At 37.5% G+C, this 12,852-nt stretch overlaps 1 protein-coding gene across 6 annotated transcripts in view; it reads right to left on the bottom strand.

Annotated features, from left to right (window-relative positions):
- The window catches only part of DDX4 (DEAD-box helicase 4), a 57,974-nt gene extending 45,689 nt beyond the window's left edge, over window positions 1–12,285 (bottom strand). For 2 of the 6 annotated variants that reach the window (XM_036768341.1, XM_036768330.1), the window contains exons 1-4: window positions 11,467–11,538; window positions 10,365–10,422; window positions 3,088–3,165; window positions 798–878 (exon numbers count right to left, since the gene is read on the bottom strand). In XM_036768341.1, the coding sequence (XP_036624236.1) occupies window positions 798–878; window positions 3,088–3,165; window positions 10,365–10,422; window positions 11,467–11,538 (289 nt within the window). Of the gene's footprint in view, window positions 1–797; window positions 879–3,083; window positions 3,166–10,360; window positions 10,423–11,466; window positions 11,553–12,137 lie in introns of those variants that run through there. The other 4 variants (XM_036768323.1, XM_036768326.1, XM_036768332.1 and 1 more) reach the window with 4 other exon arrangements.
- Between the last annotated feature and the right edge of the window lie 567 nt (window positions 12,286–12,852).

Here is a 12,852-nt window from a genome sequence, read left to right as displayed (position 1 = left end):
GGGCACCTCTCTCTGTCTCTCTCTCTCTCTCTCTCTCTCTCTCGAAAATGTGGATTTGTTCCAATGAAATTGATATATTAGAGAATGATTTGAGCTTAACATGAATTTTTTTCTGCTTATTTTCAATTTTGTCTTCAAGAAACATCAAGCAAACTCAGAAAACTGTACTACTTCACAATAACTGACAAAACACCACCTTTCTAATACCCATTTCCACAAGCAAACTTTGGTCTTTTTCAATATAAAGTGCCATATTTATTGTATATCTTCTAGAAAACTACGAGTTGCGGACTGAAGTTGTCTAATCTACTTCCTTACCCCACTTTCCACAATTACTGAGGCCCAGATCAGTTTCAGCCCACAAAAGCCCTACCCCCACCCAAAGGAATTCAACTTTGCCAATCGGCATTTGAGGCCCTCTAGGAACCCCAGTGGTTGAGCAGTAGTAGCCCAAGTCTGCTGACACTATCACTACTTATTGTAGTATTTGTGTATTTCTTAATAATGTAAAATGCATAAACTGTGCTGTTTTTATTGGGTTCCTACCTTTTTATGTGTCACTGATGAAGTTTTTGAGTGTTGCACTCAGAAACCCCACTTTCCCCCATGTTCTGTAGGTTTTATTGGACTTTGTATAACACATTTTTAGGAACTTATTATTTTATTATAGAACTTACTGTACACAAAAAGAAACTATTACACTGCAACCTTCTATCTCTACTATCTATGCATTAATAAAATTTGGGGGTAACTATCATATATGCCTAGCAAGTAAGTATTCCTGACTAGGTCATTACCTCTGTTTCCAAAACCCTTTCCAGGTCCAAAGCCACCCATTGTGGATAGATTTTCTCTCTTAGAAGACTGATCACTGGCATCTGCAGAAGTTCAGACAGAATTAAATCCATAATACGTTTTTTTAAAAAATCTCTTATAAATGATCAGCCAAAAGGCAAGCATTCTACTAACTCTGCAAAGTAAAACAAAAGGCTCAGGAGCAAACCTGAATTTAAAATAGTATTAAACCTATTGCTACTTTATAAAAAAAAAATCCACATATGAGCTCTATAAATACCAATGTCACTATACAAAAAGAGCTGGAAGAAATCTCAAAAGTCATCTAATCCAACTTCTTCCCCAGCATGCCAATCCTTCTACAAATAATTCCCCAACAAGTTAAAGATAACCAGTGACAGAAGACACTTCAAAGAAGACAATCTCACTTCTTCTGTATAACTATCAGTTTTCCTCAAACTGAGCCAAAATCTGCCTCCATATCAATTCTACTTATTTGTCCCAGTTTTGCATTCCAAGACCAAAGTAAATTAAGTCTGATTCCTCTTTCATGAGAAACTCTTTAAACATGTGAAGGTTATTTATTCGGGTTAAATATATTAAGCTCCTTCAACCAATTTTCATAATGCACAGATTTGAGTCCGCTCATCACCTTGGTCACCTCTTTTTGAACATGCTTCCAAATCAAAAATATCAAAAAGGATTAAGGAAAAACAGATTAGATTGCTTAACGCCAAAAACAGAAGACAAGCTGAAGATGTATACTAACTATAAAAATGCAGTAGTTAAAGGGACAGAAGGAATCAATCAAGGACTTTGTTGCAAATTACAGGGATGAATGACATTGACCAGAAGTTTAATTATGCTAATTCAAGCTAGGACATCTGAGAAAAGCTTTCTTTTAAAGGTCCACCTATCTGAATCTTCACTGATCAATATTCCCGTATCTACACTAGGAAGCTATGGTTAATTTAGCTCATTCTGAGTTGGGCAAATTTTCAGTTACACATTTTCTTTTCCTATATAAATGTTTTACAACTTTACAAAATTCATGCTAGCAATTTCCCTGAGCTGTGTTACCAAAAATATTATTTAGTACTCCTACTCTTTGGGTGAAAGTAGGAAGGGTGAAATGTAACTTTAGTAAGTTTACAGACTTAGGAATCAATGTGTTTGACTGTGGCGCTTTATTAAAAAAAAAAACTTACACTTGTGATGATTTTGATTAAAAAAATGAACAGCATAACTTAAAAGTGAATTATTTCCTCTATTAGTCTGAGGACTAGTTCTAAAAAAAAAAAAAACACACCACAACTCCATTCTTAGTTGATTACGCCTCTAAAAAAACTCCTATTCTTTTGAAATGCCATACAAAAAGGTACACAATCTTCCCTAGGTTTCCAAAAATATAAGAATTCTCAGAAAAGTCTTTATATAGATAGAAAGCATTTCAAACCACACGCCAATTATATCATATCAAATGTTCCACAGTAAATGACACAAAAAATATTAGGGAATACTAAGTGTTCCCATTGCCTTTCATTTAATTATAACAGCATTTACTTTATATTCTCTATGTTTTAAAGTATTTTAAAAATAAAATTATATTTGAAGTTTTTGGTGTTTCTTTGTGTCAATATTATTCCTTAATACTTACAATCATAAAATAGCATAATATTTTATTGTCTTCTGTCAAAACAATCACTATTACAAAAAGAATAAATAAAAACTCTTATGAAAAATACTCTTTCAAGGTACTAAACAGAAATCCCTTTTATTAGTCTAGGGTAAATACAATATTCTTTCTTTAAATAACACAAAGCTGACATTCTTAGTTGGGGTATTTAAGTCAATTTCATAAATTCAAGAAAGATGAAAAACTAATGGTTTGATAATACCAATCATCGTGGCATACAACACAAAAAGAAATGCTTGGGCAAATACAATAAAATGTAAAAATTAATAACACTTCTCATTTATATTGCAATTTATAGTTTATGAAATATTTTCATTTTCGTTAATTTATTTTATCCTCACAACAACCCTATGAGGTAGGAAGGTAAACACCTAGACCTTTTCTAGTATGTCTTCCACTAAACATTTAGTAATTTTATTAATATTTTCCTTTAACTAAAAGAAAAAACAGTAATTATACAAAAAATCAATGTCATATAGAGTTTATCATCAACAAAAAACCACCCCACCAAAAAAAAAACCAGAAGAGCAATGTACTCACTATCACTCCCTCTACTACCTACTTGTTCAGCAGTCATGCAAACATTTAATACATACCTCTGTTTCCCAAACTCCGTCCAGAAGCAAATCCACTTCTCATGAATTGATCTCTTCGGGTAGGTGCATCACTGATTTCTAATACAATTCACATTTGAAGTAAATTTAGAAAAAAAAATCAGTATCTTCCATTAGATGTAGATGTCATATATGTATACTTATTTCAACAACTTTTGTAAAATTTAAGTACCAGTTAATATTTAGAAAGTACTGCTTAATAACAAAAAGTTTAAAAGTATCCAAAATTGAATTGGCTATATAACATATTTATAACCACAGATAATCCGTCAGACAGGATGTCAAAAATTAGACAAGAAAATTATGGTTTTAAATCAAATTTCCTTTATGAAGTCATATATACGTGTATATATATATATACATATATATTGTTTAGCACAGCAAAGGGGAATTCTGAAAGCTAAAATTTCTGGGAAATGTTTATTTCAAGTATTCATCACCTATGCTCCCTCCCTATGGTGGTTCCAAGTCCTTTCATCAGAATCCACATCAGTGTATTTCTTTCTTTATCTTACTAGACATATTTGGGTATTCTGTGGCTGTAATTATTGTGTGGGGAAGCAATCAATCAAAAAAAATTTCAGTGCCAACTATGAAAAAGGCATTGTGCCAGGCATAAAGACAAAAGTGAAAGAGCAAGTTCCTTCGATGAGTTTAGATTTTATCAGAAGGGAGAACATTCTAGGTATGGAGAAATGCCAATACAAAAGCACAGGGTCAAGAGATGAGAATGACGTGTACAAATAATAGTTAAGAAGGCAGTTTGACTAGACCACAGAATACATGAAGGGAAGTAATGAATAAAGCTCAAAAGGTAGGCTGTGGTCAGGTTATGAAGGACTTTAAATGAGAGAGGAATTTATATTTGATCCTAGAGGTAAGAGGGAACTCTCACCTCTCCTAAACCTAGGCTTCATACTTACTGTAATCTCTGGTCATGTTATCCATCCCCGCTCTGACCTCACTCTCCACTACTTATAATTGACTGTAGCATTAACCAGTTTAATTGTCTTCTTCACTTCAGTCCCTTGTCCATTTGTTCTAAATAACACTCACACCTTAACAAACTCCAACACTGAGTTGCCTTATCATCTGTCTCCTCTCCTTCTAGCATGCTGCTAAATACATCCAAAGGAAATCTCACACAATCATGCCATCAGTTGCACTACAAATTTATGTTATTTTCAACTAGGCCCTTACTACTATAAAGCAGTCATTTATTCTTGTTTGACTGAATGACATATTTCCCCACAATTGTTCCAAACCTTCCCTTCCTTCCCCAAACCTCCCACGCCAGTCCTGCACCATCACCCTGCCTTTATTTTCTAAGGACCTCTTATCATACCTTACCGATAAATCAGAGGATATCCATCATGAGCTCCTTTTTCTCCCCTCAAGACCTCCTGACATCATCCCCCATTTTTCTCTTCCTTTGCTAGACTCTGAGGAAGAGATTACTCTTCTTGCCAAGGACAACTCCTCTACTTCTGCACTTGTTCCCATCCTTTCCCTTCTCCTTTAAGAGTCTGCCTCTTTGAACACCCCTCCCTTTATCTTCTTTACTTGTTTCCTTCTCTATTACCTAAAATTTTGCTCAAGTCTCTTCCACCCTTATCTTCCAATTGATCATCACCTTCTCAAGCTATTGTCCTGATTTTCATCACTTCCACAACCCAATTCCTAGGAAAATTATCCATACCTGTTCTATAGATAGACTACAGACACTTCCTAAACTTCCAATCACTTCTCTAAACCTTGTAATCTAGTTTCTAATACAACCACTTAACTGAAACTACTTTCTTCAAAGTTACCAAAGATCTCCACTTAACATGCTGGTCTTTTCTCAGTCTTCTCCAGCTTGACACTTTACTATCCATTCCCTCCTGAACACACTCTTCTTTGCCATGTTTAAGTACATTGTTCTCCCCTGGTCTTCCTGATTCTTCCACTTCAATATCGATTGCAATATCATTATTAATAGTTTATCCCCCATCATTCTTCTCTCTATATATACTTTCAATGATCTTATCAGAGGTTCAATTAACATTTCTATGCAGATAACTCTGAAATATGTATATCCAGCTCTCCTTCCTGAGTTCAGATATCCCCAATTGCCTGCTGGCATCTATACCTGGAGGTTCTATCAGCACCTCAAATTCATCATGTGCAAGACGGTGTTTATCTTCTTCCCTAAATCCCTCACTCCTATGTAAGGCTTTCTTTTGTTAAGTATACTACCAATCTTCCACAGTTTCACAGTCATCCTTGACTCTTCCCCTCTGGCCATGTCTTATGGATTATACCTCCATGATAGCTTTCAAATGCTTTCTCTCCACTCAAATGATTACCACACTTTTTAGGCTCTTATCATCTCAGACTATTAGTAACAAAAGCCTTTAAACTGAAGGCCCAGCTTCCAGTCTTTTCTCTAATATATCCTCCGCATAGCTGCCCAAATAATTTTCCTAAAGCACAAGTCTTACCATGTCATTTCCTAGCTCAAAAATGTTCAGTGGCTTCCTATTGCCTCTAGGACAAACTGTAACTCTTCAGCTTGGTTCTGAAATTCAGAATCTTCCCAATGTGGCTCTTATCTTTCTATACTTTTCTTACATTACTCCTTTGGCATGGCAGCCAAACTGGACTACTTGCTGCTCCCCAGAATTCAGGATCCTATCACTGACTTTCCGGCATGCCTGAAATGTCATCCCTTCACATCTCAGTTTCTTAGTAACTTAGTCTACTTGAAGGCTCAACCCAGATGCTATGTCTTAAAAGAGGGCTTTCCTTATTCTTCCCAGTTATTTACCTATCTCTATAAATACTTTATTCGCCCTAGTAGAAGATAAGTTCCAGAATGACAGGGAACTCTTTTCTAGATTATCTTTAAATTCCCCACAGATGGCAAAGTACCTTCAACATAGTAGACACTTACTAAGTATTTGTTAAATTTAAACAATCAGAGCTGTGTAACTTCAATGTATTTCTACCTATAAGAAATAATATTAGCTTAGATCATAGAATCCTACAGGTCAAGGCCATTCATTCAATTCTCTAGGAGCAAGCAAATAAGTACTTGGTGCTATTTTATAAATTTACATTTAAAATAAAATGAAAGTACAATTTTACTTTAGTCTATTTGTTACATTCATTAAAAAGTGGACAGAAAATACTTATACATCTGTTCCTCATAGTACTCCATCTTCCATCTCCATTTCTTTGCAAAGGCCATCCTCCATGTCTCATTAGTCCAATAAGGACTTATGACAAACTGAAAATACTTTAAATATAGCTTGTCTGATCAAACAGAAAAGTATAGTGCTGAATGACCTCGGGAAGATCTTTAAAGAATTTTTTTTGCAACTCAGTTCCTTGAGTTCTTATACTGAATTCACTATAGTACCCAATTTATTTTTGAATCCCAAACTCAATTAGATTCAAAATTTGCCAAGACAATTACTCTAAATATGAGCTAGAGATGTTTTCTCTTGCTTGGGAAGATTGACTTCCTTATTAAAATACCCAGATTATAATTATCAGAATAATGTGCATGAATACAGATTCCACTAAAGCTAAATCTCCACTCAGTTTTACATGATAGATTTAACGTGCACCATATCCATTAAAGCATGCAACATGTGGTTGCATATTTTCAGAACAAAACACCTACCTCAAAACAAAATGAAAGCAATAAAGTATATGAAGCATCAGTATCATAAGTGACCCAATCTTTAAAAAATTCAATACATGCAAACTGCTGAGATAAATGATCCCCAGTGCGTAAGTCAAAAACAAACACACTCCCCTTATGGCACAAACTTCAGTGCACTAGTCAAAGGCACCAAAGCATTTCCCAATGTGCTCTCTTCCCTTATATATTTTCTTAGCTTTCTTTTTTCTCCTCTCAACGTTAAGACCTTTTTAAAAATCTGTATCTTAGGTCTTTCAAAGGGTTCATTGACACAGTTTAATCCCTTTGTGCTTAAGACTAATAAAAAAAAGTCTTACTGGTTTCCCCGTCCTCATAGTAGCACCAGACTAAGAGTAGTTGGCAAAAATAGGCGAATTTCAAATGTTACCTATCAATACAAGGATTCAAATATAAGCACGTGATGTAATGCAACAAATACTGGCCTTTAAGTTAGTAGAACTCTAGGTTCAAATAAGGCTAGATATGTCACAACTCCAGTCTTGACTTCCTCATGTATAAAACAGGAGTAATACTTTTACTACCTAAGAGAGTTGTGAAAAGATTTTTACATAAATGAAAGCTACACAGATGAACAAAATACATAGCAACATACAAAAGACTTCAGATTCTTACAACCCTATTATCCTTTTCTGTGCCACAGAAGAGTAAAATCCAGAATGAAGGAAGGAGATAGGCGTAAAATAATGACCAATATTTATGTAAGACTTTCTAAAAATCTGCTAAGTGATTTCTTCACAACCCTGTGAAGACAGGGAAAAGCCATGTAGTTTCCCAATTATTTCTAATGAGGAAACAAAGTCTAACAAGTTAACTTACTTGCCCATGAGTAGATAGATTTCAGATTGTGGATAATGCATTCAGTTTAAACAGAGCTTTGTTTTAAAATGTATTTTAGATGTCCAAAAGAAAAAAAGTATTTTTTTCCTTTAAAAAAAAATACAAATAAGCTAACCCAAGAAGAAATCTGTGAGTAGTTACAGATAGCTCTTAAGTTGTCTATTCAAATTAGCATTTAGACCAGTTTCAAAGGAGGGCTGAAGGGAAAAAATTCTCATGACTGAAAAGAAACCAATACCAATTTGACTGAGCACCAGGGAATAGTACTTTAGCATAGTTGTTTGGCTGATTTTGTGACAAGTTGAGAGGGAAAAAAAGAACAGTAATTAGAAGTACAAATGTGGCTTTTTCCTTTGAGATATCAAAATGGAAGAGTACCACACATGAATACCAAGGTTTGCCAAATATCCTTCATCACTGAACTATTCTGAAACCCATATGCCCCAGGCAGAGGGCATGGTTCAGCAGAAAGCACACTAGCCTTTTTCAGAAGACACAGGCAAGTCCCAAAGATCCACCATTCCTTAGCTGTACGATTCTTAGGTAAATCATTTGACAATGACATAAATGTAAGCTGATGTTACTGACATCTTAGTCCCATTTCCTTCATCTGTAAAACAAGGGTGATACCTACACTACCTACCTTACACAAGTATTGCAAGGGAACCATTTTCAAACGTTTTTTGCTCATGATACAACTTTCTTTGCCAGTTTATGACACTGCACAACACTGAACATTTTACTACAAAAAAGGGTTGAGCCTTCTATTACTCATGTTTAGGAATTCCTCCCCACCTCTTTTTCCTCTTCCCCACTATCTTCTTCCTTTACTTCACCAGGACAGAGGAGGAAGCAGCTTTGCACCTTTGAGGCTAGAAATGCTATTTTGGCCCTCCGAGCCACCAATGAGGAATGAACAGAAAACAAACTGTAGCTGGAGGTGGGAAAAGCACTACAGATATTAGTTATTATAACTAAGAAGGCATGTGACTAAAAATTGGTTCAGGATGAATTGTTTTTTATGGACCTTGCACCCAGGCCCAGAGTTGGATTAGACTAAGCAGTTACTGTTAATACTCCAGATTTAATAAAGAAGGCAACAAAATATATCTGGGTATTTATACTTATAGGAAATATTACTCATTTATTATTCTCTATATTATTCTTTAAATATTAAAATGTTAGTACTTAGTGACTAAATTAATAAGTATTAAGTACTTAGTATTTTAGTGAACTCGAAAACTCCTGATTTTAGAAAACTGCCGTCTAGAGAGGCGGTGATAATACTTCTGAGTTAACAACAGAGCTGGAGTTACTTTAATAATGCAAAAAGACAATTAGCAAAAATCATTTATTCAAAAGTTTATCAAGCATCTACTACAGGGATACAAAAAATTTTCAAATGATAATAATTGTTGTGCTTGAGATTATATTTTGCTAGAATTGGAAGGAAAGGGAACATAATAAAAATTGAGGAATCATGAGGAAAAGAAGATCTATCAAGAAAATGCTCTTAAAATTTTGAATTGAATGAGAACATCATCAAGGGGGAGGGGAAAATTAAAGAGATCATAAATGGGAGCTAAAAGAGTTCAATTTCCTCACAAATGAGGAAACAGATCCAGGAAGATTAAGTAGTTAAGTGGCAGAGCCAGCTTTTGAATCCAAATTTTCTCCTTTCAAATCTACTCAATTTATGTGTTATTCATGAATTTCTTCTATAAGTAGTCACCTAGACTCTACTTAAAGATTTCTAATAATGGTAAATTCATTTCTCAAGGCAGTCCATTCTACTTTTGAACAGTTATATTAACAAGTGTCTCCTTACAAAGAGCTGAAAACTCTGCAACTCCCACCCACTGTTCCTATTTCTGTCTTATGTAGCCAAGCAATTGTTGATCCATTATTCACATGAGAACTCTCCTTGCATTCCAAAGAACACTATCTTCAATTCCCACTAATCTTCTTGTCCAAGGTAAGCATCCCCAAACCCTCCAATGAATCTTTACATGGCACAGTTTCAAGTTCCTTCACCATCCTAGAAACAATCCATTTTATCTTGTCCTTCCTAAAATGTAGTAACCAGAACTGAAATATTCCCGCCTTAAAATCTAGTTGAAAAGACTCATCAAATGAATCATGACCATAAAAAGAATAAGCTAATTTGTATATAGTTAGTTAATTCAATCACATTATTATGCAGATATATCTTCTTTACAAAATGAAACAGTATTTTCTGGCTGTAATTTGGTCAGTGTAGAAAGCTCACACTGAAGAAATTTCCAATACCAGGACTGTTTAGCAACTGTTCTGTAACTTACAATCTTAAAAGAATTACCTGAGAGGTTAAATGATTTGCCAAGGGTCAAACAACCAATATGTTATCAAAAGGAGGATTTGGGTTAACTTGTCAACTGTCTGCTGATGAGAGGCCCTTGAGATTAAAGTGCTTTAATTGCCTGACAGGTCCAACAATAATTCTGTAGCTTAGATGGTTCTCTTCCTCAGAGGTCACAATCTTGCAAGATCTTTTAGCCCCCCAAGTTCTGAATTCTGTGCCCTATTCTCAATAGGAGCCCTTCGGCTTTGACTCAGAAGCCAAACATGCTCCAAATCAGAACAAATTCAGATTGAGTCCAAAAAAATTTCAGACTACTCTACCTAATTTAGGTGTCCTGTATGGGACACACATCTCTGCCGCAACACATACCTGATGAATCTGAAGCCCTATTAAAAGCATCTCCATTGGCTCCTGAAGAAAAAGAATCCTACGAAAAGAAAATAGATTAAACTCAATTATTCACTTCAAATTATAGTCAGGACCTGCAACTACCAAAAAAAAGAGTACATCCAAAGGGCTATCTTAATTCTTAAATGTAGTCCCTTACTGAATTTCAGACAAAGTACTACACCAGCTGGCCATGGCAGCAGTAATAGTTTAAAAAAAATACTGCAAAACTCCCTTGAGTCTGAAATTCAACAAAAGGTGAAAGATTTGTTTTTGCTCCTATATCAGTAGCAAAATATTATTTCAAAAACATGAGGTTGCCCTAAAAATGAGGGGAGAAAAGTGAACAGATTCTGTAGTTCAAACATAATATGGTATAGTGGGAGGAGTGCTAGATTATCTATCACAACACCCAAGTTCTTGCTCAAAGTCACACAGCTAATAAGCAGTCATCACTCCCTATATAGAACCACATCTTCAGTTAATCATAAGCACTTTACCAAGGTTTGGAAAGCTGCCTCGCCACAAGCAGAAAAGTCAGATTTTCTTTTAAACAAAACAATTCTCTTACACAAAACCGAAACCAAATATCACATAGCTGAATTATAATTTTAAAATTCATGACAATCTCTTTAAGGGGACCCAGGACCAATATCTAATGAAGACCATACATAGACTCTTTTTGATTGGCTAACCTTTCTCAATTTTTGTTTTAGCACAAAACTTTGCACAATTACTTTGTGGAAACTCAAGGAGGGAGGGAATCAATTTCCACAAAAGAAATAGCCATTTCAGTCGTTCCTATGCCAAGTGAACATAAGTGAGTATAAATCTATTTCCTGTTCCAAAACCTGTATAATGTACTAAATTGCCTGTTAAAAAATAAAAAAGAAATTGTAGGGATAACACTGGCTTCATCACTTTAGGATACCTTGTCGTTGTTATTTTCCCATTTCATACGGTATCATAAAATATAATAATAATTCCAGTTATCACTCTAAAACATGTCTTAGGCCTAAAAATGCATCATTTAAACTCCCCAGTGCACTATTTTAACACACATAATAAACTTTAAGCAGAGCACCTTGTCAAATGCAGGGGCAAAAGACGGCATGTGAGGTTTGAGGATTTCTGTGTCCCAATCTTCATCACCCATGGTGGCCACAAGTCCTACTTAAACAAAAACACAACTATGTATATCTGGCCACAGAACCATAAGCCTATTAATTACAAAAGCCCAATTTCACATAGGGACTTTAAACATTACTCATTTTTAACCCCTGAAAGGGCTGTATAGTTGAACTGTTTTCATCAGTATTTTGCATCAATACTGCAATAATCCCTACAAGGGGAGCTTGGTTCATCTCATACTCAAATTCACCTCCACCCCCGCCCAATCTCCCATGGACTGCAGGCTCACCCTTTCCAAAATAACAGCAATTCGCTTAGGAACCACTAACAAAACTAAAAGGGGGGGTGGGGGGAGAGGAAAGGAGGCCGGGGGGGGGGGGGGGGGCTCTAGGTCTCCTTTCCGGGACTCTCCGAGTTTCCTTCCCAAGGACAGCTTGGGCTCCTTGCTATACGGTAAAGGGGGAGGGAAGACAGGTGGGGGTACCCGATAGGTGACACAAGGGGACCCACCCCGCCCGCCCCCATCCCCTCAGTCCCCGATAACGGGCTTTGGCGCCGCCCCGGCCTCACCCAGGTCCCCCAGGCGGCGAGGCCTGGGCCCGCTGGCCCCCCGCGATCCCCTACTCGATGCCGGGCAATGAGGGGCCCCCACCCCGGCCTTCCCTCTTTCCCTTCCCTCCATTGCTGCCATTCGACCATGAAGAAGGGTGAGAGGCAGCGGCGAGGCGCGGTGTCCGCCCCGGCCGGACGGTCTGGGGGCCCCTGGTCCCATTTCCTGGGCTGCCTCCTCACCTCCCGAGACCACAGCCAGCCACCTCTTCACTGAGCGGTCCCGCCCAAACGCGGTCGGCGCTTAAACCGCCGCACGTGCCGGCGCCCCGGCGGCGTCACGTGCCACGTCCAAACAACAAATCGCACCGGGCGACGGGCTCCCGCAGCCAATCAGCGCTCGGGCGAGCTTCAACTCTCTTGCCGCCAATGCCTCGCCCGCCCCACCGGCGCATTCGAATCCCACGCCCTCGAAGCAAGAGTTGCCCTGGCTTATCTTCGCTCAGTCCTCCGGAGGGGGCGGGGCTCGCACAAGTAGGGATGGCGAGCGGTTTCCCGCTGGGGCCGTGTGCAAAGGGTCCAACTTGTATACAAGCCCAGGAAGGTCTCTTTTGAGAGCCTTCGACCCAAAACCCGTGTGTGCATCCGCACCGGGTGCCTATGCGTGGCCATCGTTAACAGAGCAACTCCGATGTCGGAGAGACGCGCTTGTAGAGGAGAGGAAGCTGGGCTTGGAGTTTAAGAGCTTCTGGCCAAGTCATTTAACCTCTTGAGAGCCTCAGCTAACCCC

Source organism: Trichosurus vulpecula, chromosome 1 (assembly GCF_011100635.1).
Source record: "Trichosurus vulpecula isolate mTriVul1 chromosome 1, mTriVul1.pri, whole genome shotgun sequence".
Taxonomy (NCBI): Eukaryota; Metazoa; Chordata; class Mammalia; order Diprotodontia; family Phalangeridae; genus Trichosurus; species Trichosurus vulpecula.
The sequence above is the reverse complement of the archived record's forward strand: the minus strand, read 5'-3'. Positions and strand labels throughout refer to the sequence as shown.